The sequence below is a fragment of the Gossypium raimondii genome, chromosome 5, assembly GCF_025698545.1.
Source record: "Gossypium raimondii isolate GPD5lz chromosome 5, ASM2569854v1, whole genome shotgun sequence".
NCBI lineage: Eukaryota > Viridiplantae > Streptophyta > Magnoliopsida > Malvales > Malvaceae > Gossypium > Gossypium raimondii.
Window position 1 is genome coordinate 23,267,000 of NC_068569.1, and position 22,968 is coordinate 23,289,967.

At 30.8% G+C, this 22,968-nt stretch overlaps 3 protein-coding genes across 4 annotated transcripts; 1 reads left to right on the forward strand and 2 right to left on the reverse strand.

Annotated features, from left to right (window-relative positions):
* Positions 1-407: 407 nt before the first annotated feature.
* LOC105766004 (uncharacterized) lies at positions 408-1,730 on the reverse strand. 2 transcript variants are annotated; one of them, XM_052631629.1, is made up of 3 exons: positions 1,259-1,730; positions 1,093-1,151; positions 408-953 (listed from the first exon to the last, which is right to left on the reverse strand). In XM_052631629.1, the coding sequence occupies exons 1-3, from the start codon at positions 1,486-1,488 to the stop codon at positions 928-930; spliced, it is 315 nt and encodes a 104-aa protein (XP_052487589.1). In that variant the 5' UTR covers positions 1,489-1,730; the 3' UTR covers positions 408-927. The 2 variants fall into 2 exon arrangements, with proteins under 2 accessions (XP_052487589.1, XP_012440756.1); XM_012585302.2 differs by having other exon boundaries at positions 1,093-1,510.
* An 11,173-nt stretch (positions 1,731-12,903) lies between these two features.
* LOC105770565 (bZIP transcription factor 23) lies at positions 12,904-16,815 on the forward strand. Its single transcript, XM_012591823.2, has 4 exons — positions 12,904-14,253; positions 14,701-14,772; positions 14,854-14,883; positions 16,452-16,815. Exons 1-4 carry the CDS (start codon positions 13,213-13,215, stop codon positions 16,524-16,526), a joined length of 1,218 nt encoding a protein of 405 aa, XP_012447277.1. The 5' UTR covers positions 12,904-13,212; the 3' UTR covers positions 16,527-16,815.
* LOC105770564 (triacylglycerol lipase OBL1) lies at positions 16,692-19,693 on the reverse strand. Its single transcript, XM_052631672.1, has 5 exons — positions 19,213-19,693; positions 18,890-19,087; positions 18,296-18,302; positions 17,173-17,818; positions 16,692-17,088 (listed from the first exon to the last, which is right to left on the reverse strand). Exons 1-5 carry the CDS (start codon positions 19,517-19,519, stop codon positions 16,816-16,818), a joined length of 1,431 nt encoding a protein of 476 aa, XP_052487632.1. The 5' UTR covers positions 19,520-19,693; the 3' UTR covers positions 16,692-16,815.
* Positions 19,694-22,968: the final 3,275 nt, after the last annotated feature.

Below are 22,968 nucleotides of genomic sequence, written 5' to 3' on the forward strand. Positions count from 1 at the left end.
AGCAATGGTCCAAAGATGCGGAATTTAGTTATTAGTCAGAGATATATGATAACTCACTACAACAATTAATGTCTTTTTTTAGGGTTATTTTGTTGTTAAAACATAAATGGAGATCAGATAAGTATGTCCCTTTCAATTGGATTCTATTAACCCAAACCATATTTCTTAAGAATATCTTCTTTTTAATTGATTTTGAGTTAAAAAAAGAAGCAACAGGCTAACCTGGAATCTGAATCTCACATATTGGGCAGCAGCATGATAATGGTAAATTAAGCATATCTAGGTGGGGGTGGAGAGAACTTGAAACAGTTCTCACATTTTGATATAAATAAGATTTAAAATAAAAACTACTCCTATTAAACACATATCTACATCTGATACTCACTGAAAAACAGGACACAATCATATAAAACGAGTAAAAATGAACACTAATTATATATAAACCATGAGAATCAAGTGTTAGAAGTGTTTGTAAATGAATTAAAATTGTTGACGTCCATCAATAAGTGGGTTGCAAGGCAAGAAGAAATAGGGGTAGACCGAGAGGGCGCCGGACTGAATTCTTCCGCCACTTTTTGATCCTTAGGAAAACGAACATTGGCGCAATCTAATTTTACGGTATTCATATTTATAGGTTGTAATCACTGAATTTTGTCCGGGAATAACTTTCGTTAAAAAAAAATTTAAAATTAATTTTTTTTTAATTTTTTGCATTTTGACCCCTAAACTTCTCTAAAATTTCATTTTGACCCCTAAACTTTCTCAAAATTACAGTTAAACCCCTAAAATTTTTAAATTACATTTTGACCCCTAAACTTTTAAAAATTACATTTTAACTCCTAAACTTTCTTAAAATTACGTTTTGACCCCAAAAGTTTTGCTGCCATTACATTTTGGTCCCTCTGGCAGCCACAGGTGGCGGCCGGCCTAGCCCTCCCTAGCCCACCTGCAACCTGCAAAAAAAGAAGAGAACATCAAAATAAAATGGGTTTTAAAACCCCCAAAGCAAAGAAGAAAAGGGGGGGAAGAAAAGCAAGAAAAAAAAAAGCAAAAATTTTTGAGAGAAAAATCAAAAAAAAAATAACAGCACACCGCCGGCCATAGCACCAGCGCCACCGTGCCCACCGCCGCAGCACCCCCATCGCCGACACCTAGCAAAGCAAACAACAACCAAGAAGCAAAAATAAAAAGAGCAAGAAGCAAGCAACAAACAAAAATAAAAGAGAAAAAAGAAGAAAAGAAGGGAAGAGGAGACCACCGTGTGCGCCACCGCCGGCCGTCGCTGGGCAGCAGGTCACCGTCGGCAAAAGCAGAGGAAGAGGAGGGCTGATCGGAAAAGAAAGAAAGAAAGAAAAAGAGAAGAAAGAAAGAAAGAAGAAAGAAGAAAGAAGAGAGAAGAGGGGAAAAAAAAGAATTAACAGTCGGGTCAAACCGACCCGACCCAGATCTGACACGACCCGATCCGGAGACCCGACCCAGCGAGCCCATTAGTCAAGCCCAAAGCAGCGAAAAAAAAACAAAAAACAAAGCAGAAAAAAAAAAGAAAAAGCAGCAAAAAAATAGCAGGCCCATTTCTCTAGCAGGCCAGCCAGCAGGCCCAGATTCGGCAGCAGCCCAGCAGGCCCAGAAAGCCCAAGTTCAACAGGCCAGCCCAGCAAAAAAAAGAGAAAAAAAGAAAAAGAAGGAAAAAGGGGAAAAGGCCCAAAATTCAAGCCCATAACTTTGGGCTTTTGGTAATTTCTTTAAATCCATTTTAATTTTGTCTATTTATTTAAATATTGCTCCATTTTAATTAAATTAGCATTTTAAAAATAATTTTTGTTAAAATATTAATATGTTAATTGTATTTTCATGTTTAAAATAAATAAAAAATAAAAATTATTTTACAGGCAACGAACCGATTTAACATCAAGCCGTTGATTTCATCGCTATGTTGGGTGAATATCGATAGCTCGTATTAAATACGGGACGTCCTTCTAAAAATGGAAAATATTCAAAAATTCTCGTTTTTTATTAAAAAAAGGGTTTCTTGTGTTTTAATAGAATCACGATTAAATATTAATTTGAATCGTTTGACATTAAGTCGTCGATTTCATTGCCATGTCGGGGTGAATATCGTCGATTCGTGTTAAATATGGCACAATTTTAAAAAAAATTTGTCGTGTTTCAAAAATTTCGAGTTTTCAAAAAAATTTCTCATATTTCAAAAATTTTCGTGTTTTCAAAAAATTCCCGTGTTTTCAAAATTTTCATGTTTTCGTGTTTTCAAAAAATTCTCGTGTTTTTTTAAAAAAAAATTCATGTTTTAAAAAAAATTCATGTTTTCGAAATTTTCGTGTTTTCAAAATTTTTCGTGTCAAAAAATTCTCATGTATCGAAAATTTCCTTGTTTTCAAAAAATTCGTGTTTTCAAAAATTTTCGTGTTTCAAAAATCTTCGTGTTTTCAAAAATTATTATTGTGTTTCAAAGTTCTCGTGTTTAAAAACAAAAAAAAAAATTTCTCAAGTTTCAATCGGATCACAATTAAATATTAAATTGAACTTGTATTTTTGAAAATTAAGACAACGCGCGTTTAACGAGATACCAATTTTGGGCGTCGCGAGGGTGCTAATACCTTCCTCGCGCGTAACCGACTTCCGAACCCTAATTTTCTTTGGATTTTCACGTAGACCTAAAATTATCTCTTTTTTTAGAGAAATTAAAAAAAAAAATCTTCTAAAAGAGAATTTATTAGGTGTCCGATCACACCTAGGAAAAAAGATCGGTGGCGACTCCCTTTTAAATAAATTGAAACTATTCTTTTAAATTTTCAATAATCACTTCGACTAGCGCCCATCGCCAAATTTTTAGGTCGCTACATAGGTTTGTGCGGGATTCTCCAAAACTCTCTAAATGTGAGCAAATCTTTATCAGTTGATTCATTTCTCTCATTTTCTTACACTTTACTGAGTAGCTAAGCTGGTGAAATTCTTTGTAGAAATCTCTTCTGTAAAGTAGAGAGAAGCTAGGAGGAATGCCTATGGGCGAAAGAGATACGTATGATCCTGTCTTATGGGCCAAATAAGGTTTGGTGGTTAAAAAGGATAAAAATTGAATTTTGGATAAAAGTTTTCTTTAACAAATATTCTTAACTTCAATGATTTATGGGTTTTGAGTTTAGTCATTTTTTAAGAAGATACAGCACAAATAGATGATATTCAATGATATATTGTGGATTTATGTCTCGTATTTTCGGACTAAACTGTGTGTGATGTCGCAGCGAGCAAGTGTTCTTCGTCTCGACGAATAGTCGACGTCACAATGAGAAGAGAGTGTTTGTCCCAATGACACGATGCCACATCACGACGTGACAATGTGCACCTCAAGTTTTTCGGTTTTGGATTATTCTAAAGATATTTTAGTATGATTAGATTTCTAATCTTAATCCATTTAAAAGGGCTTTGTATTCATGTTTTGAGAGGCCAATTAAGAAAGCAATTAAAGATGTAGTACTATAGTCCTTTTCTTTTGGGGACGATAAGATGTAGTCCTAGATAAGTTTTAGTGAGAATTTTCATGATAACTATGGAGAAAATTTTATTCTCAAATTAGGGCTTTATTTTTGAGGTTTGAATTTATATGTTTTGTACATTTAAGTTTACTTTTTTCATATTGTACTAGTGAAAAGTTGAAACCGCCTTTGCCCCTGATTTTTCCCTCTTTAAAATATTAATTGTGCAAAAATAAACTTGCACTCAATAGACCCTATTGTAGCTAACCAAACCAAACAACTCTGAAGCATTTTTTAAAACAAATATGAAACAATCATAAGAATGAAGCAGGTTAAAAGAAGAGGTGTAAGCTCATGAGGATGAGAAATGTTTCTAGTTTTTGTAGCTAACCAAACGGCTGGTGTTTAGTTGTTGTGGTTACATGAGAAAACAAGTGTTCCCTGCATTGAGGAACGAAACATCCAGAGAACACTAGTTTCATCCTTTAGAGCTTTGAACACCGTTTCAATGATTGCCTTGGACCACCTATTTTCAGCTATTAGCTTGGAACCAAGGGCCTCACCCAAAACTATAAGTCCTCCCACTTGGACCACCCAATTTCAGCAATTTGCTTGGACCCAGGCTTGGATCGGAGAATGCTTGAGCGCCCTTAGTGCGCAGAACAGCGCAGAGAATGTCTGTTCTCTTTAGGTTTTCAGAAATGAAATAGTCTTTTAGGGTTTTGGTCTTTAAATACAGAGATGAAACGTGGCTATTTGGAGTCAATGCGATGGCTTTGAAACGACGTTGTTTTGAAGACCCGATCCGAACGATGACCCGACCCGGGAAGGATCCACACATTATGGATCGTTTGGGTTTATTTATTCAACAAGTCCCTCCGTGTTTAATAAATTTATAATTTGGTTTCTTTTTTTATTTGTAATTTATACCTTGAGTTTAATTCTGTATTCATTTAGATCCGAATTTAAATGACGTCATTTCTGTGATTGACTTGGATTGTTATGATGTTTGTGTTTAATTACTGATTGAGTCCTTCAAAGTCGAAATGGATTTCATTTTAGTACGAATTAGGTTTTCTAAATTCAATAATATTTTAAACACAAATTAATCATATTTTCATCTTAAAACTTAATACTATATTTATTTTCAATAGTGTTTAAATTTATTATGGTTTAGAGCGTAGTAGATTATTATTTTAGTTTGTATTTTGTGTTTTAAATGCATTATATATTAATATTTTAAGTCTATTGTATTTTCTATTTATTTTATTTTATATACTATTATTTTAATTTTGTTTAAGATTGGATTTAAAATTTGTTGGTCATGGTTCTTGATTTTAAAAATGTTTATGCATTTAATTTTGCCTTCAAATTCTTTCAAATGAAGTAATTTTATTTATTCATTATTTTTATCATTATTTTAATATACATATATATGTGTATAAAATTTATTATAATTTGTAACTTATAAAAATTTATTCTATGTTTTAAAATTTTTATTCATTTAGATTATTTTGGTTGGTTTACGTGTGATTAAATTATTTTTGTATTAATTATTCTCATTTTGTTATTTGTAAGATTGATTATTAGTTTATTTGATTATAAATGTTTGTAATCTCTGAATTTTTCCCGGTTAGAATTTTGGGCCTGGTCGGTCTCGTATGGGCCCAATGATTGGGCCCATTAGGATTTAATTTTGGAATTGTTTTAGCCCATTTTTAATTTTTGTTTTAATATTAATAAAATAGTCATAATAAAATTTTGAAAAAAATACAAAAAATATAAATTACATTTTGGCCCCTAAACTTTTTAAAAATTACATTTTAACCTCTAAACTTTTCTAAATTACATTTCAACCCCTAAACTTTCTCAAAATTGTGTGTGTGCATTATATGTGTGCGTGCTCCAAATTGTAGAATTAGTTTGCCATTCATCATTTACTTTGTATATTGTTATTCAATTATATTGTTTGTAAGAATTACATTTCATTAAGACATTACAATCGTTTTATTTCAAAATTCCTAAAAAAGGGGGTTTGGTGTTTAATAATCCTCGAGAGAATTGTGCCCTAACTTACTGGGCTTCAATTCTTCTCAATAAGTTTATATCATCAAGTATCCGTTTTATTTAGACCATACAATTTTAAAATAAAGCATTTAAGATTTTAAGATGTTGGATCCTAACTTACTGGATATGACATTTTGTTATCTTGATTTTAAAATAAAGACAATATTTGGTGTTTAGGAATTTTAAGAAATTGAACCCTAACTTAATGGGTTTTGATTTATCGATTCACCCAAATAACCAAATATCCTTCTCAAAACATATGAATTTTAAAAAATAAAAGGACGAATCTAACTTCGAAGATTGAATTGTTGCACTCTAACTCACTGAGTGTGACGGTTTATTTCTTTAAAGTGGGTAAGTCTTATTATCCAATTCGATTATTTAGGTTTTCATTTCATGAGATCATATTTTAAAATCTTTTCAAAATTTCGGCCCTAAGACATTAAACAATCAATTCGGTACCAATTTTGGGCGTTACGAGGGTGCTAACCCTTCCTCGTGCGTAACCGACTTCCGAACTTATTTTCTCAAAATTCGTAGACCAAAAAAATTATGTTTTCAAGGTGATCCGATCACATCTCAACAAAAATCGGTGGCGACTCCCATTTTTCATTTTAAAAGTCAATCCCCGTTTTTTTTAAATTATTAAAAATGGTTTCGAAAATACTCACTGAAAAACAAGACACAATCATATAAAACAAGTAAAAATGAACACTAATTATATATAAACCATGAGAATCAAGTGTTAGAAGTGTTTGTAAATGAATTAAAATTGTTGACGTCCATCAATAAGTGGGTTGCAAGGCAAGAAGAAAAAGGGGTAGACCGAGATTTATGGATTTTGGATAAAGTTTTCTTTAACAAATATTCTTAACTTCAATGATTTATGGATTTTGAGTTTAGTCATTTTTTTAAGAAGATACAGCACAAATAGATGATATTCAATGATATATTGTGGATTTATGTCTCGTATTTTTGGACTAAACTGTGTATGCTGTCGCAGCGAGCAAGTGTTCTTCGTTTCGACGAACAGTCGACGTCACAATGAGAAGAGAGCCTTTGTCCCAATGACGCGATGCCACATCACGACGTGACGATGTGCACCTCAATTTTTTCGGTTTTCGATTATTCTAAGGATATTTTAGTATGATTAGATTTCTAATCTTAATCTATTTAAAAGGGCCTTGTATTCATGTTTTGAGAGGCCAATTAAGAAAGCAATTAAAGATGTAGTACTATAGTCCTTTTCTTTTGGGGACGATAAGATGTAGTCGTAGATAAGTTTTAGTGAGAATTTTCATGATAACTATGGAGAGAATTTTGTTCTCAAATTAGGGCTTTATTTTCGAGGTTTGAATTTATACGTTTAGTACATTTAAGTTTACTTTTTTCTTATTGTACTAGTGAAAAGTTGAAACTGCCTTTGCCCCTGATTTTTTCTTCTTTAAAATATTAATTGTACAAAAATAAACTTGCATTCAATAGACCCTATTGTAGCTAACCAAACCAAACAACTCTGAAGCATTTTTTAAAACAAATATGAAACAATCATAAGAATGAAGCAGGTTAAAAGAAGAGGTGTAAGCTCATGAGGATGAGAAATGTTTCTAGTTTTTGTAGCTAACCAAACGGCTGGTGTTTAGTTGTTGTGGTTACATTAGAAAACAAGAGTTCCCTGCATTGAGGAACGAAACATCCAGAGAACACTAGTTTCATCCTTTAGAGCTTTGAACACCGTTTCAATGATTGCCTTGGACCACCTGGAACCAAGGGCCTCACCCAAAACTACAAGTCCTCCCACTTGGACCACCCAATTTCAGCAATTTGCTTGGGCCCAGTCTTACTGCAAAGCCTTCATCCACTAGTGCCATGCGACTGTACACTCATGTGTTAGAATTCTGAGATGTTTATTCAAGAATTGATCACCAGATGTACAAAGACGAATAAAGAAACAAGGAACAAAAGCATAAGGAAGTTTTAGAAACAGAGAGTTCTGTATTCTGAATACTGAAGCTTGAAAATCTTTTTTACACCATGTTTATGTATTTATAGTTTAGGCCCTTAATCATTTCAGGGAGTTCTGTATTCTGAATATTGAAGCTTGAAAATCTTTTTACACCATGTTTATGTATTTATAGTTTAATCCTTAATCATTTCTTAACTACTTAACTATTATAACTAACAACCCAATAACCATTTCTTAATCATTTGATTATTATAATTAACAACTCAATAACCCACTATTAATAATATGCACAAATATCATGTGCCTCATGTTGGTAATGGAAAGTGTGTAATCCCACATTAATTGAGAAAAGACTTTTAAGAGAGTTTAAATATAACTTTATTTCTTGTTTTCATTGAGCAATTGAGGATAAAAGCTCAACACATGTTGTTGTTGCCTTGTTTGTTTACATGTTAACATTTGTTTATGACATGTATTGCACATATATTTCTCTTCTTTTTTATAAATTATCTATTGTTGTAGAAAGTCTGGTCAGTTTCTAACCGTTGTACTTTTTGTAAAAATTGATACTGTGTGTTTTATCATTTTGCCCCTTCAAAAAAATAGTATAAATAACAGGTCATTCTCCTCATTTTACACAATACAACAACTTCATTCTTTTTTCTCAGCTCGCCTGTTTTCTTTTCTATTATATTTTCTAATTAAACTTTCCAACGAAATTCTATTTTCAATTCTTTTAAAGAAAAGTAATATCAATTGTGTTTCCCTCTACTATTAATACCCTCAAAGGCCACCTTATGACTCCCTCCTCAACTAATGACAATAGTTATATTCTTATAAAGGCTATGGAGAATGCGTCAACGAGGGAAGGCCTATTGAATCTCAAACAATTTCTTTGCAACGCTAGCACTTATCCCTCCATCACTTCTCAAAACCAACTAGTGATTACTTAAGTAGTCACATCAAGTCAACTTCGACATCCCTTAATCTAATCAACTGCCACTCTACCCCTAAGACCTAGGTAGTAGGGTGTTTTTTCAGGTGAATAGACGGTAGGTTTTTTATTCAATGTAACTCGGGCCCCAAAGTCTTTATAAAAGTGGATCCTCTCCACCAAAGGCAAGAGACTTGGGTAAAACTCTACACGGATTTCACTATGCACTTGAAAAAGCCCTAACAGCTTTCATATTCCATGTTAGTATAATTATGATAACTCTTGTTCTAACTAAATATAATTTGAGTAATGAGCATCAGTACTTGTCATCATCAACATGAAGTGTACTTTGTTTATAGTTAAAGTACAGATGTGGATGTTTTCCATTATGAGACGGTGTCAGTTGTTGTCATCAATTCTATTAGTGGAAGACAGATGTCAGCTGCATTGTTAGTTAAGTAACTAACAGATATTCACTCTATTTCTCTTGAAAGGCACCAATTAGCATGAGACACCCGGTCTCTCAATTTTTCATCTCACCAACCCATTCGGGTATAAATATTGAAGGCAAGTATATCTCTTAAATATTTTTTAATATTTGTATTCAATATTTTAACAATAAAAAATGAAATAAAAACCCAAATAAGAGAAGTGTGAAGTGTGAAGTGTCGACCCATCTTTATTTTTCTACCCTTAAACCACACTGTTTTTACCAGCAATCAGCTAGTATGTCCAAGTCCCTGGGGGACAAACTGGTTACCTGAGGATGGATGGCCATCCTCCCAATAATCGACAGCATAAATTCCATGTGATGAAGACACAAAAATACCTTCACACTGCTCTTTCGGTTGCCTTTTTCTTGTTGTTGTCTTCTTACCTTCTTTTTTTCATGTTTTAATTGTATTTCTGATATTTTTAAGTAGATTTTTTTAAAGATTATAACAAGTTCCGGTCTGATATTTTATTTGGATGCATTACTTTTGGTGATATGTGTTTCATGGGACCTGGAAGAAAATCCGAATGAAATATAATAATCTGGCAAGATGTGGGATCTGCATTTATATAAAAATGGGATTCACATTCACATGATGAGCCAAGATGTCAAATTCCCTTTGGCCCTTGGAACTTGAAGAAAAGATACAGAATCCCATTAAATGGAGTTTTTAGCATATGGTGAGATAATGAAGTCCAGATGCCAACAGTTGGGGAACCAACCGGCTGCGCCACGCATTTGAACAATACTTGAACAAACACATAAAAAGGCTCTCAAGGATAAATGTGGTCACCATTCACCAATGTCGGGGTTTCTGTGACACTGGATTTGGATATTGGACGCGTGTGCCTCTTCAAAACCCTACTTCATGAAAATGTTTTTTTTCCCCTTTTATTGGATGAGGTCATTACAGTTCAATTTTGGTAACTTAATTAAGAATTTACAAAACTGTTCGATAGAATTTTTTTCAGTGAAAAGGATAAATAAATCAATTTATAATTTAATTTTTTTCTTTTATAGTATGTATTTTCCTTTAAATTAAAAATCAATCCGTAATAATTTAAATTAATTATTTTATTATTAGTTTGGATATTGTTAAAATATTTATTTTTAGTTTTATGATATTTTATATTTAACACTTTAACTTTTACTAGATATTTTATTATATTGAAATTAAATTTATTAATGAAAATGTAATTTTTTAAAAAATTTAACATTTACGTTTACCAAACAAATTGTATATATTTAATGTACGTACCCTAAAATTGCAACAAGTGGCGTAATTATGTTTTTATGTCATTTATATATTTTTAAAGATTATTTCTATAATTTTATTATCCATTAAATTAAAATTTTTATATTTAAAAATAACTTATTCATTTAATTTAAATATAATTTTAAAACGGCATGAATAAATAATTAAAATATTTCATGCACGAGTTAATTATCCACAACATAATTATTTATAAATAAACCCGTGCATGTAAATTGTTAATATTGATCCGTGCGTGACAAATATGGTATAAAACATTTAAGTATTTAATTAAACGGATACTTATCTGAGACAATTTAAAATAAATATTTTTTATATCACATATAATTTAAAGTATATTTTATTAAGATATTAACAAATTAATATAATTTTAGAACTTTAAATAAATAAAATTTAAGTATTTTTAATTTTTTAAATTTAAATTTATTTTGATCATTAAATTGATTTTTTTAAAATTTTATTTCACTTATTTCTTATATTCATATTAAGTAATAATTTATTATTAATTTTTAAAAGTAAATAAAATTTTTATTTTTATTTTATTTTTGAATATTAAGTTATATTTTATATATTTTGTTATACTAATAATATTCATATGTCTTTTTATTATTTTAAAATTCTTAATAATAACATTAAATTAAGATAATATTTTATTTTATTTAAAAATATTTTAATTAATTAAATTTTCTGTATCATTAAATTATAAGATAAGGTTGGGTATCACACATATAATTTTTAAAAGTAGAAGATTATTTTAAAATTATAAATACATTGTTTGAGATAAATATAAAATATTTAAATTATAATACATACTTTTAATTTTAAATAAAAAATATAGATTATATGAACTTATAAATTATATTTTAATAATTTTAAATTTTAAATATAAATTGAGCAACTAAAATCATAAGCCATAAATGCAATATGCAAATAGGACAACTTAACTAACTAAAACAGTCATGTCCATATATAATTAAAACAGTCATGACCATATATAATTAAATTTTCACACAATTTTAAAAATTAAAATATAAAATTACCACCATACTATTAACAACATTAAAAATCGTAATTATATTTTATTTTGATTAATATTTATCTTTATAGGATTAAATTTGTCACACAATTTTAAAAATAAAATGTAAAATTACCACCATACTATTTAATAATATTAAAATTGCCACTAAATTTTATTTCGATTAATAATTGTCACTAACTATCTACTTCTTATTTACAGATCAAAAGTCCATCTGATGAAATAAAAATCTTTACTTTATTTGAAATTTTTATGTATGCTTTTAGGACTTTTTTAATATTTATTTTATAATTTAATAAATTAGAGGTCTGATATCATCACCTTTGTTGATTATATTATTATCTCGAATACTAAATTTGATTTAATAATTAAAATATATCTAGATTTAAATAAATATATGCAATGATACTTAATCAGAGTAAATCTAATTAAAAATTTATAAGTAGAATACGGTCTCTAATTGAATCTGAATTCGATTTACATATAATTACGTATGATAAATCTGTATTTAAAATCAAATACTCCAACTTTACTGACTTAAATACGAGTACACAAAACAATCAAACATTCTCTTTTAGACCAAAATACCCCTATATCAGTGCGAGCTCCATCGAGGCTTTGCATTTATCCCTCGTCACTATCAATTATGCCACTACACTACACCCAAAACCATAAAATTCACACCACCACCCCCGTTTCTTAGTCGAGACGTGGACGGTCTAGATCCTCCCACTTTTCACATTTCCAATGGTAAGTCTCTACCCTATCCTATTGATTAACATTTCGGTATCCGGTTGGCCCACACGACATTATTAAAAGGAATTGTATTTAATGTCTTAAAAAAATAAAAGACAGGGGACACCTGGCGGTCGCGAAGAACCAGAAACGCAAAAAAGAAAAAATATAAGAAGGGTAAATATAGTAGAGGTCACTCAACTATGGTTTTCTCTTTTCTGGTCACCTAACCGTGAAAAGTTATAAAATGGTCATTCAACAATTCAATTTTGTATTTCATTTGTCACCAGCAGGCTAACATCAAAATGAAAACATCTGAAAATTCAAAATAGTTGGGTGACAAAATTGAATAGTTGAGTGATCATTTTGTAACTTTTTGTAGTTGGTTGAGAAAAAAAAACCATAGTTGAGTGGCTATTAATGTAGTTTACCCAAAAAAGAATTCTCATTGTTTTGTTTTTTTACTTTGGTTAGAATATGTTGTTAGTCCCTAGACTTGTATAGAATTTGAATTTAGGCCCTATACTTTAAAAGTTAAAAACTCAATCCTCCTACTTTTTCAATTTAAAAATCTTAGCCCAATCATTGCCATCATTAGTAGTTTCTATCAAAATTTGCCAGCTTACCATTTTTATTTCCTATCGATCAAAATTTCAAGTGGGCAAAATTTAATGATTTTAGTGACTAGGCTGATATTTTTAAATAAAGAAAATAGGAGGACTTGATTTTTAACTTTTTAAGTACAAAGACTAAATCTGGAATTCAGTCAAAGTACAGGCACTAATAGCATATTATAGCCTTTTTACTTTTAATTAATCGACCGATTTGTACTATTTACACTTTTTCTATTTTGGGTTGGGTGGGGTTCTGATATTTTTATGTTTTCTTTCAATTATTTGGTACGTTAAGTTTGGATTTTTCTTTTCGGAATTAAAACGCTGATGTTTTCATTAAGCTCAGATCTTCAACTTTGTGATTGTTGAAACACATCAAAATGTCTGATTTTACCATTACTTGAAGTTGATCTTTGTATTGCTCTTCTATTTTCTTTCTGTTTTTATTTTTAATATGAATATGATATTGATTTTTGGGTTTTATTGAAAAGTTTCCAAATATAGAAAAAGTAAGGAGCTTGATTTTATATAGTAATTTTCCAAATATTCATCTACATACCATTTTGTCGACACTATTTTATCCAGATTTTATTAGGGACTCACATGAACTTCAAGAACTTTGGAAGTAACCAACCGCCGTCAGATGATGGCGGCGGTGGTAATAAACCGCCTGGGAATTATCCGATAAGTAGACAGCCATCGGTCTATTCTCTAACCTTTGATGAGTTTCAAAGCACAATGGGTGGAATAGGCACAGATTTCGGGTCGATGAACATGGATGAGCTGTTAAAGAGCATTTGGAGTGCTGAAGAAACTCAAACAATGGCTTCTCCCGGTGTTGGCCTAGTGGGAAATGGAGGGTTACAAAGGCAAGGGTCTTTGACTTTGCCCAGGACACTTAGCCACAAAACTGTTGATGAAGTTTGGAGAGAGATCTCAAATGAGTTTTCTTTAGGGACTGAAGCTACTGATAATATGCCTCAAAGACAGCAAACCTTAAAGGAGATTACTTTAGAGGAGTTTTTGGTCAGAGCCGGTGTGGTAAGAGAGGATAACACCCAATTTTCTTGGAAGGACAATAATGTTAATGGCGGCTTCTTTGGGGAATTACCGCAAGCAGGGAGTAATACCAGTGGAATTGGGATTGGGTTTCAACAAGGTGGAAGAGGTCCAAATTTGATGGGGAATAGGCTACCTGATGGTGGTAATCAAAATGGTTTTCAAGCTTCCAATTTGCATATGAATTTAAATGGAGTTAGACCCAACCAGCACCACTTAACTCGGCCTCAGCAGCAACCATTATGTCCTAAGCAACCTGGTGTGGAATTTGGAGCTCAGACGGGTTTGCAAAGTGTTGGTCAGTTGGGGAGTCCTGGAATTAGGTGTAGTCAGGGACTATATAATGGCTTGATCCATGGTGGTGGGATGAGTATGGTTGGTTTAAGATCACCTACTAACCACCTTTCATCAGATGGGATTGGGAAGAGTAGTGGAGATAGTTCCTCAGTTTCACCCGTTCCTTATGTGTTTAATGGAAGTTTGAGGGGTAGGAAAAGCAGTGCTGTGGAAAAGGTTGCTGAGAGGAGGCAGAGAAGAATGATAAAGAACCGAGAATCCGCTGCAAGATCACGAGCTCGCAAGCAGGTTATTATGTTTTTTCATTTCATCTAACCTTTCCATCTTCTAGCTCTTTAGTTCATCTTAGAGTAAAGGTAGATACTTTGGAATATGATTGTTACCAGTCTATTGCTTTGACAATGTTTCCCGCATATGGATCCTGTAACTGATTGTCAATTTTACTATACTTTAGGATGCTCCATTGATATCTCTAAGATTTTGAACTCTGCTTTTTAAACACTTCATCTTTGTAACGTGTTTTACTAGCCATTGACCATCTTTGTAACAAGGTAATGGAGCATTCTAACATATAAGAACCAATGAAACCGTTTATTAAGGTTAACATCCTTGACCTTGTTGGTTTTGTTATAATGAATTAACTATAGCGAATCAAAACAATTTTATCCTATGGTTTGTCTCAAATACTTGCATTGAAGTTTCCTACGGTTTTTGCCTTCATTGCTTCTCAACTAGGCGTATACAACGGAGTTGGAAGCAGAAGTTGCTAAGCTGAAAGAGGAGAACCAAGAATTGCAGAAGAAACATGTATGTTCTTTCCCTTCTTTGTTTAAGTGCACTCGATTCTTGGTATTAACATTCCCATTAACTGGTTCTCGGCTGCTGCAGGATCACATCATAAAAATACAGAAAAATCAGGTGCCCACAAGTTCTCATTTTTATGTCTGTTTTTATTCGATTACAACTTATTTCATGCTCTACTCAGATATCACCAAGCATCACTGTTCTTCCGAAGTTCCATAGTGTTTCTGTTGGGTTCACTATGTATCTGTCCATTAGCGTGTCATTGTCGTTTCACTTTACTGGCATGGTATGGGTCTCTCATTTAGGAAGTGTTTGGTTGAATAGAAAATTGGAGGGATGAAAAGAGTGGAAAAGTGGAAAGAAAATAAATTTTGAGTTTGATTGATATGGAAGAAAAGAAAATAGGAAAGAAGATTATTTTCATCCTAATGCATAAAAACTAATCCTTTCAAATTGGAACAATGAAATGAGAGAAAAATGAGAGAAATGTCCACCTTAATTTAAATTTATGCATTTCTCAAATGCTCTATGTTCTTTTCTTTCATTTTTCAATTTTATCAAGCAATGAGTGGAAAGAAAATGACTTTCTTTCAATTCTCATTTTTCTTACCAAACACACTTATAGAAAGATAAATTATATTTTCTATTTTTCTACCATTTCACTTTTTCATCTTTTCAATTTTTTTCCAACTCTATCAAGCAAAGTCTTACGCTGAGCTTGATTGAGTAGAAAAGTGAAAGGCTAGAAAAGAAAAATTTGAGCATGCTTAGTAGAAAAGAAATTGGAAGGGATACCATTTTCCATTCTAATATATATTTCAAATTGGAATGATAAGAGGGAAGAAAATGAGCGAAAACTATATTTTAGTTCAAAATTATGAATTTTTTTTAAAAAAATTCATTTTATTTCTTCTCATTTTTCAACTCTACCAAGTAATAAATGAAAAAAAATATTTTTTTCTCAATTTTTCTATCTTTCCTATCAAGCAATGTCAATATATATATATTTATTTATTTTTTCATCTCTTAAAATTTTCATTCTAAATTTCTTCCCACTCTACTAAACAAAACTTTAAAATCATTTTGTTTTTATGCATGCATGCATAATATGATATAGGATGATACGGTATGGTATGGAATCCTCTAAAAACCCATCCATATACGATTAGCCATTTGTGATGAATGTTCTGCTTTGTTGCTTAACAGAGTGTTTCCCCATGCTTGGAAAGTTTTTTAACATATGAAATGCAGTTAATTTTGGCATTAACCTTGAACGTAAGAATGTGTTTACAATTGTAGGAGTTAAATTGCGAGTGTTGGATATATATATATATATATATGAGTATATTTCTTTTAAATCTTTTTCATATATTTAAGAATTATATATGTCTTTGTATTCCGTTAGATGCTAGTGTTTGAAAGAAAATGAGGAATCCAGTAACAAAGATTGCAATTAATCTCAAAGCACTCTCTAGTGCACTGATTGCTTATTTAGTTTTTACTTGCTTCACTTTTTTAGGTGCACGATCCTATCATCTTAGAGCATTAAAAAGAAACTTATACATATACACATTAGCTGCAAACACCAGTTTTCCCCCTTAGCTATTATAATCATCTTGAATTATATTAGGAAACTTGCTTAAATGTTGACAACCACTAAATCAAATGTTTGACAACCACAGGTGATGGAGATATTGAATGTGCAGCCAGGAGCTAAGAAACGATGCTTGCGACGAACACGGACAGGTCCTTGGTGAATCAAAAGGGTTACGTTAGTTGGTTTTTGTACATAGTCGGAGAGTTGATGAATTAATGTGGTTTTGGATTAAAAAGACTTCTTTTTTTTTTTTTCCGGTAGTATAGCAGTTTGCCATGGAAATGGATATGGAAACTTTTACCTTCTTTTTTTACAAGCGATAGAATTGGAGGGTTCAAATAGATTATGAAACTGTTTTTTCACAAATCATATCTGGTTTATACATGTACATGCTGATGGAACATGTCCTAAAAGTGATTTGACAACAAGCTTTATGAGAATCTTTGTCATCAATCTATTTTAAGTTGGTGTTTGTGGAGCTCAACATCCGACAAGGTTCCCAATCGAGTGGAATTAACGTAATCTTGAGGGGAATGAGCTGACACACCTGGTACTAATAATCCAATTACCCTCAACATTCTCAAAACCCAACCTTCCTTGTAGTCTGGACCGTACATGTAAGGCAAAATGATGCCCCTAATGAGCTCCCAAACTGCATTCACCATCTTTGGAATCACCCATAGTAAAGAAAAGTAATTCTTGTTCGGCTGTTCTGGTAAGATCTGCATCGTTAAAATCGTAAACATGAATACGATACCATGATATGCATATTAAACATGTCGGAAAATCGTTCCTTTCCAACTTACCTCCCCAGTGTAGAAACTATTGAAGAAGAGGCAAGGTCCAAAATGCTTAAACAATGTCATTTTATCATCATAAGGAACCCTAGGCACCAAGTCATTGTTGTAAACATATCTTAAATATTTCACATCAAATTTTTTCATCTTCTCCTTCATATATTCCCCAAAGTTTTCGTCCCCAACCCTTGGTTGTCCAAAGGTGAAAACCCCATCCAATTTCTCCAACAACAATTCTTCGTCATGTAACATCAGCACTGCAGCAAACAAAATAGCTAAAGCCCCACCCAAACTATGGCCAGTCACTATAAACTTGGCATCTTCATTCTCCTTGAGAATCTCTCTCAACTTTTGTCTAATAGCGTAGTAGGCAAATTGGCGTTGGCCATCCCTGTGTTGTTGGATCTCCTTAGGCCAACCGTTGTTCGTTTGCAAGCCGAGTGCTTGCATGAAACCACTGTGGGTCCTGGCCTTACCCATGGCTTTAATCTTGCACCAAGAAAAATCAGCATCAGTTCGCCAGTCGTCGGCGTCGAATGGGCTTGTCCCTCTAAATGCAACCACATACAAGTTGGGATTTGCTTGTGAGTCTTGAAGAATAAAGGCTTGGGTTGAAGGAAGTCCTCTGTATTCTGTACCAAAATCAAACACATTTCTTAATATGGATGTGATCTTTACATTGCTTGCTGCTTGATTTACACACGGATGGATCTTAAAGATATGGTTAACACCCTAGATCAATAAGTAATCACATTTTTGTTTTTAATTTAGCTCGAAGATCAAGAGTAAGAATGAGAAATAATGTTGATATGGTCGAATAAATTGATTAGTAAGGGACAAATTACATATAATGACAAATTGACCTCAATTAAGGATTAATTAATCCTATAAATCAGAAGCAAAGGGCCTCCCGTTGGTGGTGGAAGTAAGACGCCACGTCTTTGTGTTGGCCACTACCATAGCAACTTGTTATAAAATATTTAAAAAGCGGGATTTGACATATTTTTATTAATGATTTGTAATTAAAAAGGATTTACTTATTTAAATGCAAATTAAGGGATAGAAAGTTACATATTTAGGTTTGTAAAGTCAATCTTTTTTATTGTCCAAGTCTTGTTCTTGTTGCTCAAACAGAAAACCTACCTTATGCTTAAGACATAGTCAATAAATAGGTTCGGTGTTATTTCTTTAACCCCACGTTAAAGTTGTCTAATATGTTTAATTATAAATTATGATTATTATGATAGAAGGGTTATGTATTATATTAATTACATTGACTTCAGTCACCAATTATAGTCATTTAATGCTAATTAAACGAAGTTGACAATTAGGGAAAATAATAATTTGTGGACAGCCCTTTTATCATTTAATTACTATTTTATTACCTCATAGCAATGTTATGCAAGAAAATAATTTACTTAAAACACATTATAGAAAAAGAGAGGAAATAGAGAGAACTTACCATTCCAGCAATTAAAAACTTGACGAATTTCCTCTGCTCAAAAAGAAAAGAAACATTGTCATATATATATATATATATATATATATATATATATTCTTTAATTTAAGAAAATGAAATGAATAATGGAACGTCCTCATTTTAGAATCAAGTTAATAATATTTATTTTTTAAGTCTTTTAATGTTTTTTATTTTGATGGTGCATGAAATCTATAGGTTAAAAGATGGAATATTATTTAAGAGTAAAAATGGAAAATACGTAGTTACGTACCTTCCAAAGTTGGGTGACTTTGGTTTCAATGAAGGCTTCATTCTCATAGGATAATTTGGAAGCCATCATGGACAGCGAGGCTTTGTATTTTTGGTCAGCTGGCTTAATGTTTTCGTCTAATTCAAGGCGAGTGTCGGTGTTCCCTACCATCGATGTAAACTTCGCGGATGCTCGCTTGGGCCATTCTGTTTTCCCTGCACCATGAAAGGTAGGTATGATGATGAAAATAATGATTGCAAACGCTCTATTTCTCAAAACAACATAGGCAAAAGAGAAGTCAGTCAGCCAAATTGTGGAGGACATGCAGCTAGTAGTTTACCTGTTGGAAGATTTAGTAGGAGACGAAAGAGGCCACCGTTGGCAGATAAAAGGTTGAGCCACATCTCGATGGCATCCCCCATAAAGGCCATAGGTTTCTTTACCCAAATGAGGAGTATTTGAAGAACAACGGAGACGAAGATGGGCCATCGAAGAAGAAAGCTTTGATGTTGGCTCCCAGGACAATCTATGAATCCTCTTGTCTCCAACTGAGGCGAGACTAGAAGGCTAAACAGATCAAACAAAGTTGCTTTTTCTGGGTTTAGTAAAAAATAATCGTCACAAAAACCTTGATGAGAAGTAGCCATATGGCTTGGAAGCTAATGAAGAAAGAGATTTGAGGAGTTGTGTCAACCTGTTCTAAAAACTGCAGGAATCGGCAATGAGAAACTAGTATTTAAGTATATATAGAACTATAGAAATGCTTAATCAATTCTCCTTTCACTGTTGCCTTTCTCCGATATCAGCGTTGAACAAATCAAGGGTCTTTGAGCAAGGATTGAGTTGTCCTTCATTTTTTATTTTGGATTGTTGAGTTTGACCAGTAAATTAAATACAACTTACTGCGGAACTTTATTCTTTCTTCAAGCATATAAAGGTTTTGATTTAATCACTATCCATAGTATAATATTTATATATATATATATATATATATATATAAAGTAAGGGTAGACAAATAAATTAAAAATATTTTATAAACATTTTAAAATAGTGAATTAATTATATTAGCATAATCTTAAAATATATAGTTTTTAGGTACCAATAATAAAATGTCACATTATCAATTTTTAAAATGTAAAATATTTATTATACATTCATCCATATTAAATATATTCTCAAACTTAATTTAACTTTAATTAAATTACTTAAAAATTAGAAATTTTAATAAATAAACCAACATGTTTTCTTCTTTTATAAATTTTAAATTATTTTAGTTTTCCTTTTTTAAATTTAATTGTCTTTTATTTCTTTGCTTTCAAAACCAGTTTTATTTTTATGCAGTCTTTTAGTTTTTAGGAGGTATTTTTATTTTTATTTTAATGTTTTGTTTCTATTTTTTAATTTTTAATCACATTTCAGAATTTGATAAAACCACCTTATAATTTTTCAAATTTTGATTTTTTTACTAGTGTTTCTTATTTTTAGATTTTTAATGGTTGATTTAATTTTTTTAATTTGTGCTTATGAATATTATCAATTTTTTAATTAATGATTTAAGCATTTTCAAATTTTATTTATTTTTTGCTATGCTTTTCCTTTCAATGTTTTCCCAAAAAATTTTAATTATTTCAATTAAAGTTAAATTAAATTAGAGATGTTATCATATATGATTAGGTGTATTGTATATCTTTAAAATTGATAATGTGGCATGATTTTATTGAAACTTAAAATTATATATATTAAGATAATCCTAATATAAGTTATTCCTTTTAAATATCAATATTAATTTGAAACTAATTTATAGCACTTTATTTAAGACACAAAACATTTTAACAATAATCAATAATAATTTAAAATAAATTTAAACAACATTTTTTTATTTTCAAACATGAAAATTTAAAAAAAACTTCAAAAAATTATTGTTTGTACATTTGTAAAGGAATAAAAACTTAATTTAAAATATATAATTAATATAATTACAACATAATCAGATTTAAAAAAACAAATTATTGTTTGTACATATTTTTGGACATTCCCAATGGAGTTTTTAGATTCCATAAATAGGTTAAGAGTCGAAAAATGTCTTATAAGGTGTAGTAAAATATTGGATTTTTTTACTTAAATAATATAAAAAATTAAATATATACTGAAATAGGATAAGGACCCTAATATTTACCGATCTAGGCAAAATCTACAGTGTAAAACAGGTGCCATCTGATTAATCGACAATACCGCTCTCCCCTGCCACCAATCACATCACTTTTTAAAAAAAAATAATTTTGTGTCGCCTAATTAATCAACGACACCAATATTGGACACCTAAATATACGTGTATTTTTTATACGTTTGAAACGAAAAAATATATTTTATAATAAAATATTTCTTAATGCTAAAAAGAATTGATATAATTAATTTTATCGGGAATTGGAACCCGAACCGTGACTGTCAGCGGCACCGACCTGACGACTTGTCACCGATGTGACCCGTCGGTCACGGTTCGGGTTTCAATACCTGATAAAATTAATTATAACAATTTATTTTCAGTTTGGGTTTAAAATACTATATTATATTATATTATATTATATTATATTATATTATATTATATTATATTATATTATATTATATTAATTAAAAAAATATTATGAGTGTTAAAAAGTTGTTTGTGAAATAAATAAAAAACACACTGTCAGTGTACCAAATACTAACTCTTTAAAAATTATTTAAAATATATCTAAATATATTGTTAAAAATAATGAATTTTCTAATAAATTTTCAATAATTACCGATTGAGTATTGGTATGAACATTATTGTCAATGCAGGAGGACGTAAGTTCGAGTGCGTTAAAACGCATTATCCTCATTGGGGAGAGGCTATAAGTAATTCTAAGTATTATGTCAAAAAGAATAGATATAATCAGAACTGAGATTATTAAAAAATAAATTTTCAAGAATTTTAATTCGAAAAAAGAAATCGAAAAAAAGGAGAAATTGTGAAGTGTGTTTGTTATAATTAATTAAATACAAATGTTTAAAGAGGAAAGGTTTGAGTTTAACAAAAAAGAAAAAGAAAGGCAAAGGTATAGAAGTCAACTCAAAGTCCACCCTGGTTGCTTAGAAGTTAGAACCAAGGCAGAACGGATGGCTTCTCTCAAAATTGTAAGGATGGAATTGGGAGTATTGAATTACACCTCCCACTGCTTGGTCAACTTTTAAAAGGAGCGACAATTTAAATGCGTTTCACGTGGTTTTGGTTCCATAGGATGAGAATTAGGACCAGGTTGAGTCGCGCATGGAATTGGTTGGCGTGAGTAGACTTACCTCGGATTTCAATAGTATTAGTTCCACTCGATTTTAAAAATGAGTTTAAAATTTTAATTATATTAAATTCTTTTATATTACTATTTTTATATATTAAAATAAAAGTGTGACTCGGCTCTTGTAATTATATAATAATTATACATTTTTCTTAAAAGTTGGTTGATGGTAATAAGTACAATATTTTATTCCACTTCTTATAGAAATATTAAATGTACACATAAATTTATTATGTGAATTAAAAGATTATAATAAATATTCTTATTAAAAATTTATATAAAAATCAAATCGATACTTTCGTTGTAATAGTTAAGTTAAAAGGTTGATATGTATAATATTTTTGGTTCAAATCTCATTATAGATAAATTTTATTAATTTATAAAATATATAAAAAACACAAAAACATTTTCATAATAATATAACTTAGTCATGACAGAATTAAAATTCTAGACTAATTTGATTTACAAGTTATAATCTTACATAACATTAATAATTAAAATAAAAACAAATTAGGCAACGAATCAAATAAACATTATTAACATGTTACGAACAAGATAATATGCACAAATTGTGGTAACTAAGTGTTTTGTTTTATGTTTGAAGCTTGTAACTAAGGGAGTGTTGTTCTTTTCTCTTCTTTTTAATTAATGATCACATGAATACGTAACGGATAATATGAAATATTGTAAAAATTAAATCATAATAGAATCGATTAAACCATCAATTTTAATTTATCGATTAAACCGATAATTTAATCATGAAAATAAAAATTTCTAAAAAT

Excerpts from the sequence above, each read along its gene's own strand:
- LOC105766004 (XM_012585302.2), bottom strand. The coding sequence starts at position 1,488 with ATGGGCTCGCTGGGTCGGGTCTCCGGATCGGGTCGTGTCAGATCTGGG. Across the intron at positions 954-1,092 it reads CGCTGGTGCTATGGCCGGCG|GTTGCAGGTGGGCTAGGGAG; the intron begins GTGTGCTGTTAT and ends CTTTTTTTGCAG.
- LOC105770565 (XM_012591823.2), top strand. The coding sequence starts at position 13,213 with ATGAACTTCAAGAACTTTGGAAGTAACCAACCGCCGTCAGATGATGGC. Across the intron at positions 14,773-14,853 it reads AAGAATTGCAGAAGAAACAT|GATCACATCATAAAAATACA; the intron begins GTATGTTCTTTC and ends CGGCTGCTGCAG. Across the intron at positions 14,884-16,451 it reads TAAAAATACAGAAAAATCAG|GTGATGGAGATATTGAATGT; the intron begins GTGCCCACAAGT and ends TGACAACCACAG.
- LOC105770564 (XM_052631672.1), bottom strand. The coding sequence starts at position 19,519 with ATGGCTACTTCTCATCAAGGTTTTTGTGACGATTATTTTTTACTAAAC. Across the intron at positions 19,088-19,212 it reads CCTACTAAATCTTCCAACAG|GGAAAACAGAATGGCCCAAG; the intron begins GTAAACTACTAG and ends TTCATGGTGCAG. Across the intron at positions 17,089-17,172 it reads ATAGTTTCTACACTGGGGAG|ATCTTACCAGAACAGCCGAA; the intron begins GTAAGTTGGAAA and ends TTAACGATGCAG.